At 42.0% G+C, this 18,125-nt stretch overlaps 1 protein-coding gene across 1 annotated transcript in view; it reads left to right on the top strand.

The window, feature by feature from the left end:
- HGD (homogentisate 1,2-dioxygenase) overlaps positions 1-17,821 on the top strand; it is a 121,815-nt gene extending 103,994 nt beyond the window's left edge. Inside the window, exons 12-14 of the mRNA XM_030203991.1 lie at positions 7,233-7,359; positions 10,788-10,969; positions 17,385-17,821. Of these exons, the coding sequence (XP_030059851.1) occupies positions 7,233-7,359; positions 10,788-10,969; positions 17,385-17,528 (453 nt within the window). The 3' untranslated portion in view covers positions 17,529-17,821. The remainder of the gene's footprint in view (positions 1-7,232; positions 7,360-10,787; positions 10,970-17,384) is intronic.
- The last annotated feature ends 304 nt before the right edge of the window (positions 17,822-18,125 follow it).

Here is an 18,125-nt window from a genome sequence, read left to right on the forward strand (position 1 = left end):
GAGAAGTCCAAATTGAAGGGGTCTCCAGGAGAGAAGCTCCAAGGGAAGGAGTTCTCCCAAGGCAGTGGCTGGGCAGGGGCGTAGCCAGACTTCAAGGTGGGAGGAGGCCAAAGTGAGGGGCCCTGCCACTCCCCACCCACTGCCACCGCTGCACATACCTTGGCTGGTGGTGGTCCCCAACTCCCACCAGCTGAAGCCTTTGTCCAGCGCTGGTCTCCGGCGCCACAGCATTGCCTGCCCTGCTTTCTCTTCCCTTCACATCTGGCATGCGCATGCTCAGTTTCAATAAAATGAGCCTGTTGGACGTGAGGGGAAGAGAGAGCAGAACAGGCAATGAAGCAGCGCCGGAGACCAGTGCTGGACAAAGGCTTCAGCTGGTGGGGGTTGGAGACCCCCGCCAACCAAACCAGGGGCCCAGAACCAATTTGGGGGTCCCAGAGCCAATTTAGGGGGCCAGGCCCCTGTGGCCCCCATAGCTATGTCACTGCTTGTGGGGGCGTTCCAGGAAAGCTAGGAGTTGCACTAGCTCAGCGGTTTGCACCCTGTAGATACCCAGGGATTGCATGAAACAGCAGACTGCAAAGGTAAAGAGTGCCTTTTTTTTCTCAGGCATGGACTTATGTTTGAGTAATGTAATATATGGTAACATATATTAAATGTTTTTTCCTGGGGCTCTGGGGGGCGGGGGGGGGGGGGGCTGTTCCAGGGTTTTGGTGGATGCTGCTGGCTGGAAAAGGTTTAAAGTTAGTTTGGAAATTATTAATGGAGTTAGGTGAAGTGTGAGATGTTTCTTAAATATGGTTTTATTTTTCAAGGAATAAACCATGATTAAGTGGGGATTGTACTATAAAATGTTCCTTGCTGTTTTGGGTACAAGTCAGGTTAAAATTGACTTTGAAACTCTCTATATAGGAAGTTTTGCAGTAACTTCTATGGGGGAGGGAGAGCAGCCAAGATTCTAAACAGATCAGAGAAAAAAAACAGTCTTTAGCTGACAAGCTGATTGGTTGAGTGATGTCAGGTGTTCCTCTAGGGGGGGGGGTGAGTTGCTAGGGAGACTGCTGAGCTAAGAGAGCCAGGAAGCAGTGTTGCCAGGTGGGCGGTTTTCCTGCCCAAATGGGCGGTTTTCCGGTTAGTGACGTTCTGGGTGGGGCCGATGACGGGGAGGTGGGGCCAGTGACGGAAGAGGCGGGGCCGATGACGGCAGGGGCGGGGTTGATGACGGCAGGGGTGGGGGTGTCAGGGGCGGGGGTCGACTTTGGGCGGGTTTTGGGCTGAATTTGCGCTGATTTGGGTGGGAAAAAATTTTCCCTGCCGGGAAGGACTGGAAAAGAAAACCGTATGGTGTGTGTCTGTGTAATGTAAAAGAAAACAGTATATTTTATGAGTTTAAAGTGAAATGTGACATTGAAAAAGGGTACTTTGATATTGAAAGTGAGCTGAGGTGAGTGTGAAGGGTGTTTCAGAGATAGAACTGGGTTTCAAGAGATAAAAAGTGAGTTACAATTTTGTGGAATGAGAGTCTGTATGCTAAGGTATTAAGTGGACACATGGCTGCCTACTCTTTTTAGAATAGGGAAAAACAGTTGAGACACAGGAGTGTGGGAGACTGTGATTTCTGCTGGTAGTTATACTAAGTGAGAAAAACTATAAGGGTGTCAGGGAAAGAAATGTGCTAGAATTTAAAGGGGGATTAAGGGAAAATTGAAGGTGAATCTGTTATTTAGAGAAAGAAGCTATTAGGCTGTGTCTGTGGAAAAGGTGTATTGTTTGTGAGTGCTCTGAGTTCAGTGCAAGGTTTGCCAGGTGGCAGATTAAGCACTGCTTTTGTATGAGTATGCTGTATTCTCAAGATTGATCTGATAGCTGTGCAGGGAAATGTTATGTTTTTATGTGAAGTCTGTGAGATGGAATGTTGTATTACTATTTGAATATGGAATGGGTTACTGTGTGAGATCCCTGAAAGCAGTGCAAAAGCCTTCTTCTGCAAAAGTTTACAATAGGGAATCAACAGTGAGAAATAGGTTTTGTAGTGAGAAAACCTTTAACTTATTTTATTTCAATTAGAGAGTTTGGCCACAGTATTGAGAAATGATTGTCACCAGAGTGGAGTCATTTCCTGAACAAGTACAGGGAGTTTAAGATTTTGCTTCCCTGATTATTTTCTTTATAAGTGAGGTTTAGGAAGAAGAGATTATCCTCTGAAGGGTTCCGGCTGAGCTCCAACGCAAGAAAGACCTCACCTAAATAAACTCAACCACAGCTAAGTGACATTGGCAAAGGGTGTTGAAGGACATATAGTTTTTTTTTTGGTTTACAACATTTTAAGGGAAAACTAAAGAACAGAACAACATCAAATATAAAAAATCCATGTTTTCCTGACTTGCCTAAGTGTTCTAGGTTCAAGTGAGATCCTTGCACAAACATCCATAATACCCATAAAGACTCAAATTCTGATATCAATAGGAAGGAAAGAGTATTAAAACAAATATCTGATTTTGATTAAAAGACAATTTAAATATTTATCTGAAAAGGTTCTTTTCTGCCTTTTTAGGTGATTTTGTTGAAAGAAACAGAAAAAGTTAAGGGTGTACATGTAGTTCTACATTTGAATGTTGAATATGTTATTGCAGTTCTATTAAGCCACACACTAATTGTGAATTTGAGTTTATTTGAATGAAAATTTGCTTGCATTTGTATTCAATAAAGAAAAAGATAATTTGCAGATCTGAAGGTGCGGTTCTTCCAGTTCAGGAACAAATCCTAAATTTAGCTTCTTTTCCTCCTTTATTCTTTGAGAGTAAAGGACGAGGTTAGTTTATTTGTTCCACTCCCTCAGCTGTGAGTGTGTGTTCCCTGGATATTCGCCACGACTACAACAATCAGGTATCTGGGAGCACATCACTACAGTCCAGCCGAGAGGGGTGGTAACAGTAACTGGAATTATACTGAAGAAGGTAGAATGGCTAAGAGAGAAGGAAGTACATGTTATTGGGGTTGTTACCTAGGGTTGAATGGAGTCAGTACAGGGGAACAGATTGTATTGCTTGATTGCTTGTTCACCAATAAAGTTTTTCCATTGACTTTACACTGCAAACTGCCTGTGTTTGTGAGGTCCTGTCATACAAAAACACACACCAATTAAAAAAAAAACTTAAAAAGAACTTATAACAGTAGCTGACATTTCCGGACTATGTTCCAACTGTATTTATTATTAACTTGGGGGGGGGGGACCTTATCCAAATACTTGTTGGAATAAATGGATTTTTATTCTTTGCAAGTGTTCCAGTCTAAGATAAAAGAAGCTGGGTTTATAGTGTAGGACCCATAACATTAAATATGGAATAAGTTTAAAAAACAACTTGACAGAATGATGGAATTGTCAAAAGATTTTGGTGGGGTGAACGAGGAGAGAAATATGGGACCAAATAGCAAAATAGGAAGAATAGAAATATTAAGTATTTTGAACCAAAGTAAGCAAAGAAATAACTAACTTTTGCAAATCTCTGAAGATATATCTCTTCAACAAGGCCTACAAAGATAACCCATAGCCTTACAAAACTACCTCACCAACCCAGCCAGTATTATAGTCCACCTTCTATACTATCCTGCATAACATCCTCCTTTTCTCTTCCCTTACTTAAACCTTGTACATTACCAATTGTATCTGATAACCTGGAATGACTATCATGTCATAACAAAACTCTGTAAGCCACATTGAGCCTGCAAATAGGTGGGAAAATGTGGGATACAAATGCAATAAATAAATAAATAAATAAATAAATAAATAAATAAATAAATTTTATAATTGATACGTGTTTTGATATTAACCAATGTTTGGCCTTTGTAATGGGATTACATGGTTAAACTTTTTTGCCCCAGTTATTAGTTTCACAGCTGCATTTTGTATCAAAGAATTACAATAATCCAAATGTGTCAGAACAAATGAATGAGTCAGGATACTACTACTACTACTATTTACGAAGAGCCTTTGGTACTAGCAGCTGCCTAATCGAGGGAATTTGCCAAAGTTTAAAGTGGTGTGGTAGCCATCTTAGTCCACTTTAAAAGGTAATAAATAGAAAGAAATCAAAACATAGAAAAGAAAATAAGATGGTACGTTTTTTATTGGACTAACTTAATACATCTTTCGATTAGCTTTCAAAGGTAACCCTTCCTCTTCAGATCAGAAGAATTACATTCGCAAGCTAATCAAAAGATGTATTAAGGTAGTCCACTAAAAAAAAACACTTTCCTATAACAGATGAAATTTGAGGGTGAAAAGATAGCCCAGAATCTATAACTACCCCTAATATTTTTGTAGTTTAAAGCCATGAGCTGGGGCTACAGCCACAGAGCTCACTTGAGCTGCACATATAGCCTGTGTAGGACCCTGTATCTAAAGGATTTATGCTCCTAAAATTGAGAGTAATGCTCATAAATTGGTCTCTTGGAAAAATTTACTAGGACGGAGTGCATAACTTAACTTTATATTCAAAATTTCACTAAACTCCTAAATTTAGGAGCTTGAAAAGTGGGTGGTAACAGGATTAGACTTAGGTGGGAGAAAGAAATTAAGAGTTTAGCACTGATTTCAGCACTAGGCTCATAAATTAAGTTCACAAATGTAAGCAAATGAATGACCTTTCTAAATTTATAAGCGTAGCTTTTAAGCTCCTAAATTAAGATGACTTTTCTGCTGAAAACTTAGGCTTCTAAGAGGCCCTTTTACTAAGCTGCGGTAAAAAGTGGTCTGAGGTAGTTTGGACCAGGGGCGTAGCCAGACCTTGGCGGGAGGGGGGGCCAGAGACTGAGGTGGGGGGACACTGTTTAGCCACCTCCCCCCCGCTGCTGACCGCCCCCCCCCCGCTACTTTGGACCCATGCAGGCCATAAGGCGTCAGAAACAGATGATCACACAATGAAGGCGCCAGAGTCGACCGGCGCTGAAGAAGACTCTTAGGCTGGCGGGGATTGGGGACCCTCGCCAGTAAACAAGGTACCTGATGCGGCAGCGGCAGCAGGGAGGTCAATTATAGAGGGGGGTCAGGGTGTAATCTGTGGGGGCCCATGCCCCCATGGCCCCTCGTAGCTAAGCCCCTGGTTTGGACGCATGAAATTGGTGCACGCTGGGCCATTTTTTTACCGCAGCTGGGAAAAAGGGCTTTTTTATTGGGGCAGTAAATGGCTGTGTCCTAAATTTAAAAGTAGCGCACAGCTAGTTTCTGCCTGTGCCCTTACCACCACCTCATTGATCTAACAGAGAGGTTCACATGTTACTCACGCGGTAATCATGCAGCACACACCAATGTGGCTGCACTGCCGAATACTGCCAGGAACACCCCCCATGGTAAAAAATAGAAAAATATTTTCTACCACAGGAAACAGTACACACCAACATCAAAATTACCTTGGCAGTAGTATCGACTTGGTGCATGCTAACCGCACTTTAGCCCTACCGCGTCTTAGTAAAAGGCCCCTAAATTTGGCTGAAAATTGGAAACAGATTTAAGAGCATAATTTAGGAGCAAAAATATAGGAACTCAGTTGTTTTTTTCATATTGGGCCCTCAGTAATTTACTCATGATTCTGTTCACTGTTGCTGGTATAAAAATTGGTTGTAAATAATAAACATGGTGCACAGTTTGATTGGATTACAGTCCTGATGGTTAGAGAATGAGCTGGCATGTGTGCTGTGTTCCTTGCTTTGCTCCCTTTCCCCAGAGCCATGATCATGTCACAAGACCCTTTGCATCTCAGCACAATTACTGTGAACAAGCAACTTGAGAAAAGCAACCAACGAATCAGTTTGGGTGGCTTTCCTGAGTGTGACGGCTGACCCAGCAGATGAATGCAATCAGCAGGATAGTGTTAGGGCAGAGGTTTTCAACTCATTCCCCATGATATTCAACACCATTTAACCAGCCAGGAATGGCTCTTGGCCGGTTAAATAGTGCTTAACCAGCTATCCATGAATATTAAGCGGGAGATAGCCAGTTATCTCCCGTTGAATATTCCTGGCTAACTGGTTATATCACACAATATAACTGGATATCCACTAATGTTTAGCACATTGCCGGCTAAGGGACCCTTTTACTAAGGTGCACCGAAAAATGGTCTGCGCTGGTGTAGGCATGTGTTTTGGACGCACGCAGGTCCATTTTTCAGATTGCCTGGAAAAAGGGTCTTATTTGTTTGTGGCCGAAAATGGATGTGTGTGCAAAATTAAAACCAGCGCATGTCCATTTTCAGCCTGAGACCTTACCGCCACTCATTGACTTGGTGGTAAGGTCTCACCCGCATAAACTGGTGCGTAACACCGGATAAGTACCACGCGATAGAAAATATTTTGTACTGCGTGTTTTGTATACGCATCAAAAATGGAATTACCGCCTGGGGCACGTGGTAGCCAGGCAGTAGTTCCAATTTGACACACGTTAGATGTGCATAGGCACTTACGCACCGTAGTAAAAAGGCCCCTTAGTTTACAGCAGGCCGATCTTTGGCCAGTTGAAACTTAACCAGCCAGTGCTGAATATTGGCTTGGCCTGTTAAATTTAAACTGGCCAAAAATAAAGTGGATATTCAATGCTGGTCACTGGAAATGGCCCAGCATTGAATATCCAATCTCACCGTCGACTGTGGAAGTTAGCCAGGCTGCCTACCGTGGTCTGAATATCGACCCCATTGAATTCAATGGGAATATCCTGAAAACCCCGACTGGCTGGGTGTGCCCTGAAGACTGAGTTGAAAGCCCCTGCATTAGGGTGCTGCTTTTGGGACAGGATGCAAAGGAAATTTAAGGGCCTTCCATCCAAGAAATGTTTGTCATACGCCAGTTGATGTGCATTGGCAGCCAAATGTTCAATTTGCTTACTTGCTCCAGTGGTAGGGTGGCCATCGAGCACCATGTTCAAGAATATGTTCTGAAACATTTTTAGGGATAAAAGCATGAGGGCATTACTTACATAAAATAATAATAATAGTAATCTGGTCCTAAGTATAAAAACGTGTCTGGTGCCAAATCAATGGATGTCAGCATTAGTAGACCTTCACTCGTTTTCAGTATTATTACCAAGGTGCCCTATCTAGAGTCAAAATAGGATGTCTGGGATTAGAAATACAATGGGTGTGTAGAAGTCTACATAAAAGAGAAATCTGTTGAGCTCTTTAATGGGCATGGGCTTAGCCCTTTGGTTGTGCTCACCTTGGTTTGTTCTTTGTTTTCATTAGGATCCCTCTATTTTCACTGTATTGACTGCCAAGTCCACACAGCCTGGGGTAGCCATTGCTGATTTTGTCATCTTCCCTCCCCGCTGGGGGGTGGCTGACCACACCTTTCGACCTCCTTATTATCACCGTAAGTTACTGCCTTATACCAAGCTATGTCACAAAAGAATAAAAAGTGTATAGCAGGATGAATTATACCACTGGATTGAAGATATAAAATATAGTCACCCTCATCCTCCTGTCAAAGGCTATGTTCTGAAAATGATGGTTAGTGAATGTGATTCTAATTTATTCTGTTCTGTCATGTTTATTTATTTATGACATTTGTATCCCACGTTTTCCCAAATGTGTTCAGGTTCAATGTGGCTTACATTCAAGAAAACATCAAATTAGAATACAGTCGGTTAACAATTTTAACATATTAGCACAATTACAAGTTTATTATGAGTTAAGGCTAAAGTTCTGATTATGTTGAAACAGATAAGAATACAAGGCAATATTAGTTTATTGTCTATTTATAAGATGGGTACTTAGCAGAAATGCCTTTAATAATATAAAAAATCTCAAGTAATCATCTATACATCTTATTTGCATTCCAAAGTTTGGTAAGTAAAATCTGTGACGAGAATTGATTTGTAAGGTAAACCTTTGCAATTTGGAAAATGGAGGATAAGGTATCCTCTAGAGGCTATTATTGTATTACGTGGAAGTAAATCAATTAGATATTGCATGTAAGAAGGAGATAAACCGTAGAGAATTTGGTATACAGTCACACATATTTTAAAGGTGATTCTGGCATTGATGGGAAGTCAGTGAAGTTTTAATAAAAGAGGGGAAGCCTTCACAAGCCCTACACACAAGGCAAGCTGCAGTGTTTTGTGCCGTTTGTAATTTTTGTAGGAGAGACATCTTAATTTCCACTTATATGACATTGCAATAGTCAACTCTGGATAATACCAAAGACTGGATAATGGTATGAAGTATAGAGCTTGGGAAGAAAGGACATTAATTTCCACAATGCATGGAAGACGTTTGAGACCACTTTAGAAACCTGAGACTTGAATGATGTGTTGATAAATGGTTATACCCATGATTTTCATTTATTGTTGTGTTGTCAATAGTGAAGTTTTTTTAAGGAAATGGGTTGAAAGGGATTGGTAAGTAGGAAGAATTTAGTCTTTTCCCTATTAAGTCTGAGCTTGAAATTGGATGCCCAAGATTGCATCAAATCTAAACTGATTTTAATCTCATGCAGAATTTCTATTAGTCCGTTATTGAAAGGAATGTAAATTCTGACATCACTAGCATAGATGAAGGATCTATGAGCCTCCAGTGAGTAACCCAATGGTGCCATCATGGTATTGAATAATATGGGAGATAAAGGGAAACCTTGTGGAACACCACATCTTGAGTCCCAGGTTGAGGAGATATGACTAGATTGTTTTACTTGGTAGGATCTTGATAATAAGAAGTTGTGGAACCATTTTAAGACTGTTCCATTAATCTCAAAGTGGTCTAATAGATATATTAATATAATAAGGTTGACCGTGACAAACATACTGGACATATCAAATTGTAAAATTATGATTTTTCTGCCTATGTTCAATTCTTTTGTGAAATTTGCAATAAGGGTACTGAGTACTGTCTACTACTACTAAACATTTCTAAAGCACTACTAGGGTTACGCAGCGCTGTACAAGTCTCAGTGCTGAAGGATAGTTAGAATCCCGATTGTGAGCTGTGAAGAATGGAAAAGGCCTGTTGGTAATCCATGAGCTGATTAGCTACTAAACCTTCCATTACTTTTACTAATAAAGGAATGGAAGCTACAGGTCTGTAATTAGATACTTCACTTCTACTAATCTTAGGATTCTTTGGGATAGGAGTTAGAATAATTTTTCCATCGTCTTTCAGGAATGTTCAATTCGATAACATGAAGGATTAGAAATAAAGAAATATGTTGGATCAGTGAGTTGGTGTGTGAATAGATCTAATTGATGTCCTTTGGTGTGGGAGGAATTTCCAAAGGGAGTGGAGAACTGCCACGTTTCAAGAAAAATCTAGGAAACGTTTAGTATGTGGGTCTTCTAGTTTGTCTAAATGTAGATTAATGTCACCAATCAAACATAGGTTATCTGATTTGACATAGGTGTTGGAGTTCTTCTTCAACTGCAATCCAGTTGCCAGGGGATGGAAGAGCAGCAAGATATTAATGTTGTTTGTTAATGAGTCATCAGAAATATTATATGCAATTATTTCTAGATGAGGTGATAGAAGTTTAGAAGTGATATTGACTTGATGGAAGAAATATATTACAGAATTCCACCTCCTCTTTTCTTAGCTCTTGTGAGATGTGCAATATTGTAATCGGTAGGACATATATCTTGGAGGACAGGGTCATCTTTAGATCATAACCAAGTTTTTGCTATTAGTATAAAACCAGGTTGTGATTCTTCAATCCAGTCTTTAATAGTTTCAGTTTTATTACTGATCGATCTAGCATTAATGTAAGTTAGTGGAATTGGTAGAGACAGTGGCGTTATTTGACAGTGTGATTGTAATTAATTGATGACTTAGTTGAAATGACGCTGATCTTGATTTGTTAGAGAGTTTGAATGTTGGAGGAGGATTTGTCTGGAGCTAGTTAGATGACCAGTGTTTGTTACGATTGAGCTAGTCCTTCTCTACTTGGAAACCATTTTAAGAGAAGTCTGGGTATACAGATCACTGGAATACTGTAGAAATCTTCTAGTGCATTAGTTTGGTTGTTAATTAGCCAAATGAGAAGGATTATATAAGGTAGTCAAAAAACTAGTTTGGTTATCAAGCCAATTTTGATTGGGCAAGACTAAGTCTAGACCAATTATAAGATATAGGACCATACATAAACTCTGAATTAATTAACTAACCAGTGTATATAATTAAAGATAGTTGACATACAATTGTGTGAAACAACACAATAACTAATTGCAAATAAAGTAGTAACAATGGTATAATTCAGATATATGAATGGTTATAGGTTAGACTTAAAAACGTATACTAAAAATATAAAATTGCTGGTAGTCGATTTCCAATCGCTGCCCATGCCGCACGAAGGGGTGCACAAAGGGTTGGGTGTGCTATTGAGGACACCAACGGCTCTAACGGTATGCTGCTGGTTTGGCATGCTGCTGTTTAAGCAATTAGATGGAGCAGTGCCTTGATGAGAGCCCTGATATTAAAAGGAACTAGTTTGGATGGACACAAGAACTGTTCCTGGGCTCTGGCGCCGGATTCACAGAGTCAAAATTGTGACCGCAGAGAATAAATTGCCTGGCTATCACTCTTTCTAACAACTTCAAAACCAGTGTGAATGATATCTAGCCTGAAAAATATTTTCCTCTCTTAACACTGTATAGCTGTCATCCTAAAATTCTCAGCATTGGTGTAAAAAAACAGTTTCATTGGATGCAATATATCTGTGTCATTTCACTGACCCCTGGCATAGAGTTCCAACAATTTAATGTGTGTCCTGGGTGTTTGGTGGCAAGATACTAGCACTTACCTCTGTATTTGTAGGGAACTGCATGAGTGAATTCATGGGACTGATCAAAGGTCACTATGAAGCGAAAGAAGAAGGGTTTCAGGCTGGAGGGGCCAGCTTGCACAGCATGATGACTCCCCACGGGCCAGATGCAAGCTGCTTCGAGAAGGCCAGCAAGGCCAAGCTGGAGCCAGAGAGAGTTGCAGATGGGACTATGGTCAGTAATATTTAAAGATGAGCTGTTGCATGTATTCTGTCCACAGATCTCCCTTGTGAGTGTAAAATCATATGGATGAGTAAATAAAAAAAAATATACATAGCCAATGAAATAAGAAAGATGCCCCTCTACAAGCCTGCACCCATAAAAAGGGAAGAGGCAGTTGATGACATCGCTGGGAGTTTGTATTTACTGGTGTTAATCACTGTTCCCTCTAAGCTGAGCGGGAGTCCTCCACCTATGATCCTACCAGTGGGGGGTGCTGTTTCACTATCACATTTTCAATCGTGAAGGACAGGCAAGCTCTGCAGGACTCCAGGGAACCTGCCTGTCTCTAGTGATTTCAAATCATCACCCCCTACTGGCAGTAACGCAGTTGGAGGACTCCTGCTTAGCTTAGAAGGAACAGTGGTACTAATGTTGTTTCCTTGGCAAGAGTTTATTCCCTGTTAAAAAGTGAAATTTGGATTTAGGTCACTCCTTAGTAATTGAAGGTGAGTTACATTCAGGTACTATAGATATTTTCCTGTCCTTGGGCGGCTTATAATCTAAGGAGCAAATATTCAGCCAGCAGCAGTCTGTGGGTTTTTTTTTTGTTTTGTTTTTTACCCCTGCCGGCATTATGCCTGAATATTCAATGCCAGGCCATGTCTGGGCACTAGCATTGTATATCCATATTTGAGCAGCTAGTTATCCCTTGTCCGATTAAATGCAACATTCAGTGAAAGCAGACAAAGATAGGACTGAATTTTATGCAGTCCAATTTGTCTATTCAACTTAGGTGATTAAGTGATAAATATCAGCACGTAATTGCATAAGTGCCAGCTCCATCCCCTAGACCACCCTCAAAATCACCAGTCGGCGTACCTCAGGGTTCTGTTCTTGGTCCCCTCCTCTTTTCTATCTACACTTCTTCCCTTGGTTCATTAATCTCATCCCATGGCTTTTCCTACCATCTCTATGCTGATGACTCCCAAATCTACCTTTCTACCCCTGATATCTCACCTTGCATCCAAACCAAAGTTTCAGCGTGCTTGTCTGACATTGCAGTTTGGATGTCTCAACGCTACCTGAAATTAAATATGACCAAAACCGAGCTTCTCATTTTCCCCCCCCAAACCCACCTCCCCGCTCCCCCCGTTTTCTATTTCTGTTGATGGCTCTCTCATTCTCCCTGTCTCCTCAGCTCGAAACCTTGGGGTCATCTTTGACTCTTCTCTCTCCTTCTCTGCTCATATCCAGCAGAATGCCAAGACCTGTTGTTTCTTTCTTTACAACATCCGTAAAATCCGCCCCTTTCTTTCCGAGCACTCTACCAAAACCCTCATCCACACCCTTGTCACCTCTCGTTTAGACTACTGCAATCTGCTTCTTGCTGGCCTCCCACTTAGTCACCTCTCCCCTCTCCAGTTGGTTCAAAACTCTGCTGCCCGTCTCGTCTTCTGCCAGGGTCACTTTACTCGTACTACCCCTCTCCTCAAGACCCTTCACTGGCTCCCTATCCGTTTTCGCATCCTGTTCAAACTTCTTCTACTAACCTATAAATGTACTCACTCTGCTGCTCCCCAGTATCTCTCCACACTTGTCCTTCCCTATACCCCTTCCCGTGCACTCCGCTCCATGGATAAATCCTTCTTATCTGTTCCCTTCTCCACTACTGCCAACTCCAGACTTCGCGCCTTCTGTCTCGCTGCACCCTACGCCTGGAATAAACTTCCTGAGCCCCTACGTCTTGCCCCATCCTTGGCCACCTTTAAATCTAGACTGAAAGCCCACCTCTTTAACATTGCTTTTGATTCGTAACCACTTGTAACCACTTGCCTCCACCTACCCTCCTCTCTTCCTTCCCGTTCACATTAATTGATTTGATTTGCTTACTTTATTTATTTTTTGTCTATTAGATTGTAAGCTCTTTGAGCAGGGACTGTCTTTCTTCTATGTTTGTGCAGCGCTGCGTACGCCTTGTAGCGCTATAGAAATGCTAAATAGTAGTAGTAGTAGTAGTAGTGCTGATATTCAGCGGTATTAACCAGTTAAGTGCCACTGAATATCAGCAGATGGTCCTGCACAAGCGATTTAATAGGGCTTGAGCCTCTATGTTTGTTTTGAATAGATTGTAAACACTGTCAAGCAAGGACTGTCTCATACATGTGCAGTGTTCACCACTGCATACATCTAGTAGCACTATAGAAATGATAAGTAGTTGTAGTAAATTGTTTTGAATATTCACCCCCACATTTATACCTGAGGTAAAGGAAGGTTAAGTGGCTTATTCATGATCACAAGGATTGATCAGTGGGATTTGATCCCTGAGTCTCAGCCTGCTGCTCTAACTATTAGGCCACTATTCCATTATAGTGAACCAATGGACCCCCCTCCTCTTTCATTCTGATGTCATGAGTGCTCTTAGAGAAGAGCCGAAGTAGAGTACCACAATGCTTAACCTTTTTTCTTTCTGTAAGGCTAAGGTAGCAAAAACCAAGAAACAACTGGTATGTTGTGCAAGGTCAGGTCCTATAGTGTTGATCACATTAATCAACTACAAATTTTTCATCCACATATCCAGGTATCATACCAGGTTGGCCGATCACAATCAGAATTGCTGATCACCAGTTTCTCAACTGGGTGCCTGGTCCTTTGGATAACAGCCCTTGTCAGCACTTTTACATAGGCTCCCATGGGCTACAGGAGATGCCTTTCTCCCTGTTGGATTTGGTGGCTCATGAACAACAAGGTGGCCAAAGACGAATCTAGCATTCTGCACAGGTTCCACTTCTTCATGATTAAACACTGATATACTTAGGGGCTCATTTTCAAAACAAAACAAAAATAAAAAAAACATCATAAGGTAGCAAAAGGACATATTCTCTCAAAAATGTCCAAGTTGTAATTTTTGACACCCCGATTTTAGACGTTTTGCTCCACAGTTCATCCAAATTTCAAGAGGGCATAATAGGGAGCATGTCTTGGGCGGGACATGGGTGGCCCCAAAAGATAGATTTTTTTCTGCAATAATGAAACAAACTGAAAACGTTTAGGGCCAAAATTAAGATGTTTTTGGCTAGACCTTGCTTCAATCACAACTAAGTGACCAAAAGATACCTTAAATTACCAAATAACCATTGGAGGGATTAAGGCATAACCTCCCCCTACACTTCCAGTGATCACTGATCCCTTACCAGTCCACTAAAATGTGACAATTACAATACATACCAGGCTGTATGACAGCTTCACATATGATGGCCGTTCCTATTAGAGCAGCAAGCAGGTCCCAGGAGTAGCCTAATGGTCAGTGCAGAGGACTGTAGAGAAGGGGATCCAGGCCCATATTTCACTCTAACCAGTACACTTGTGGTGGAACGTGTGAGCCCTCCAAAATACACTAAATATCTACTATACCTATATATAGGTGACACCTGCAAGCTTGAGAGCTATTGTAGTAGTGTATAGTGAGGTACAGTAAGTATTTTTCTGCTCCTGGAAGGTTCACCATACAATATAAGGGGGCATAGGCGTAGTTTGACTGTTTCATTTGGGGGGGCAAAGGATGGGGTGGAGCATATTAGCATATTCATTTGCATATATACATATGCAAATGAATATGCTAATAGGGAGGAAGGAAGGGAAAAAGAGCTGGCTTTTTTTGGGAATAACCATAATGAATATGTATGAGATATCAAACCGGCTCTTTCTCCCTTCCTTCTTTCCTCCTTACCCAGCACCTCCTCTTCCTCTCCTGTAGTATTTCCCCACCCCCTTTCCCATACCATGCCAGTGTTGACCTTAGAAATGCATAGGCTATATGTAGATCCTTCAAGAGGTAGTGTGTCATGATTTAGGCTCTACACCCTTTCTGATGTTTTGGTGCCACCTCAGTAAGGCCAACACACAATCTCTCCACTGCAAAACACTATACACAAACTTGTGCAAAAACACACTCATATTCTTACTAAACCATAACAGCACTAATTCCAAGGACAGACTCAGCATGCAGCAATACCAGAAAAATTGAAACTTACATGCAAAATATCACAGATACACATTTCCAAAAGCTGACATATTCCAATTAATAAATTCTGAATAAAATACTTTTTTCTACCTTTGTTGTCTCATCATTTAGTTTTTCTATTCGCTTTGGTCCCAAGTGTCTTCTGTTTTATGCAGTGCCTTCTTTATGCAGTAGCCCTGTCCCTACCCTTCCTGGAGTTTCAGTATCTGCCCTCAATGTGTCCCTCACCCCAATCTTCATCCTGTTATTCCTGGTTTTTTTTTTGCTAATTCTCCCCTCTTCCAGCACCCTCTCTTTCTATTTCTTCCCTTCTATACAGCACCCTCTCTCCCTATTTTCACTCCTCTGACCAGTATATTCTCTTTCTCTCACCCTCTTCTGTCCAGCATATCCTCCTTCCCTTACTTCAATCCAGCATCCCTCCATGTCCCCTTCCCTTCCATGTCAGCTTCTCCATTATATCATTATTTCTCCTATGTCCAGCATATCCCCTCTTTGTCCCCATCCCCGTACAATGTCTAGCACCCCCCCATCATTTTCTTACGCCCCATTTCCAGCATCTCCCCTGTCCTCTTACCCACCCTATGTCCTGCATCTTCCAATATCCCTTTTTCCCTCCCAGCATTGTCCCTGTATGCCCTTATCCCCTCTCTGTCCAGCATTGTCCCTTTGTGTCCCTGTCTCTATACTCCCTCAATGACCAGAATCTCGCTTCTCTGACTCCCTGACACTCTCTTTTCTCTTCCCTTCCTCCTACCATCCATTCTCCCTTCTTCCCTCCTACCAGCTAATCCACATCTAACAATCCCTTCCCCCCCCAATCCATCACCTCTTCCTCTCTGTTCATCCCCCCCCCCCAAAAAAAAAAATATCCAGCACAGCAGACCTGCACCTCTCTCCCTCCATCCTGTAGATCCTCCTCCTGCTACCATTCACCCCTACCTACATGGTTCCATCACCTCGCTCCTCCCAAAGGTGCAGCTGAACAGTACCTCCATTTTTCTCCTTTTCTCACCTCCCCCCCCCAATCCCGGTTCCAGCGTCTCTCCCTTTTCCTTCCTCCTCACTCACTTGCATTGATCGCTGCCGGTAGCGGCACTGCAGCCAGCCAGCAATAACAGCAGTCTGCTTCGGACTTCCCTGCTACATGTCCCGCCTCCTCTGGTACAACTTCCTGTTCCGCATAGGCGGGACGTGTGGCAGGGAAGGCTGAGGCTCCGAGGCAGACTGTTGTAATCGCTGCAGCGCCGCTACCAACAGCCCCTGGTACCGAAGTTGAAGCGGCGAACGGGTGGCCAGCAGTAGTAAAGGCAGCAAGCAGCAGACAGGCTCGACTCCGCTTCCCTGCCCTCTCTGCTTCCCGCCCGAAAGGAAATGACATCAGAGGAAGGCGGGATGCAGAGAGGGCAGAGAAGCGGAGTCGAGCCTGTCTGCTGCTTGCTGCCTTTACTACTGCTGGCCGCCCGTTCGCCACTAAGGGTCGTCGTCGTTTGGGGGGGCAATGCCCCCCCTCGCCCCCCCCAGTCTACGCCCATGATAAGGGGGTTATGGTGAGATATATACCTGGGACCTAGTATGTGAAGTCCACTGCAGTATCTCTAGGCTGCTCCATTACTCTGCTGGGATGTCTGTGTGGCCAGTCTATTAAGAATGATGGCCCCCAAACATCCTATGGCTGGTTTTTGGATATTTTTCTCTTGGATGTTTTATTTTCCAAAATGGTCCAAAGAAAAATATACTGAGCACAAAACATCTAGGAAAAAGGCAATTTTTGAGCCAAAATGGCTATGTTTACCATTCAATTTTTGGATGTTTCTAGCAAAATATCCCAAATCGAACTTAGACATTTTAGTGAAAATGACCCTCCACATCTCTGTCTCTCCCTGCCAATTTTGAGACACAGACCGTAGAAGTATGCCCAGCCCCTGTGCTTATTCCTCTTGCTTTAAGACTTTCTTAGGTCATGATTGCTCCAATATAAGATTTTTTTTTTGCCAGCATTTCACCATTGCCACATACTGAAACTCTTCATGTCAACAAGAGCAGAGGAAGACTCAAGAGATTCCAATCCCCATCGGAAGGTGTTCATTACATAGTGAAACAACCAACAGAAAAACAAGTTTCCTTCCTTTACTCACCTCTGCTTTTCTCCTGGTTGGAAAATTAACTGGTACAAAATGTACCATAATCATAATAATTCAGTATCTATCTAGTGAAAAATGCTGCATAAGATAATTTAAATGATTACAAGGTCCCTATCCAACAGATCTAGCTTTGAGTGCAAGGAGATTGAGACTGTTTAAGGATTCACACAGTCAAAATAAGGGATATGGTATGCCAAATATATTTATTGCCATTTTACATTGAGGAGAATCCATGCTTATACCCTCCTATCTCTCCCAACAGGCATTTATGTTTGAGTCATCTCTTAGCATTGCAACAACCAGCTGGGGACTGGAGATCTGCAACCGTTTGGATAAAACCTATCACAAGTGCTGGGAACCTCTGAAAAGTCATTTCAATCCCAACTGGAAACCAAGCAGCAAATAACCAAAATCAATATTCATGTCTTGGGTGTTAATACATGATGAAGATCTCATGACATTACGCATTGTATTCAGTCTGCCACAACAGCCAGCACAGTAATGAGAATAGTGCAGTGAGATGGTTATAGTGCTGAATGCCTGAATATAAATTTCTGAAGAAATAACAGTGTAATTTTAGGAACATGTTATCATGAGTGTTTTCCTAAGGGAATCAAGCCAAGGGCCATAATCTCATATCAACACTACAATGCCGCTGTACTCAACTGTTGTTATTAAAACAAGACTGGACTTCCTAAACTTGTTCTGATGGTGTTTTATCTCCTGTGGGTGAAAAAGACTATTAAATGGCTGCAAGCAGTCATGTGAAAGTCTTCATGACAGCTGATATTGGAGCCTGCTGTGGTAAAATGTTGTTCCAGGTGAAGTTCTGCTGCCTGGATATGCTATATCTATTTTTTAGATTTTGCTCACACCTTTTTGCAGTAGTAGTAGCTCTAGGTGAGTTACATTCAGGTACACTGGGTATTTCCCTGGACGGCTCACAATCTAAGTTTGTACCTGAGGCCACCATGGAGGGTTAAGTGACTTGCCCGAGATCACA

The sequence above is a fragment of the Microcaecilia unicolor genome, chromosome 5 (genome assembly GCF_901765095.1).
Source record: "Microcaecilia unicolor chromosome 5, aMicUni1.1, whole genome shotgun sequence".
Taxonomy (NCBI): domain Eukaryota; kingdom Metazoa; phylum Chordata; class Amphibia; order Gymnophiona; family Siphonopidae; genus Microcaecilia; species Microcaecilia unicolor.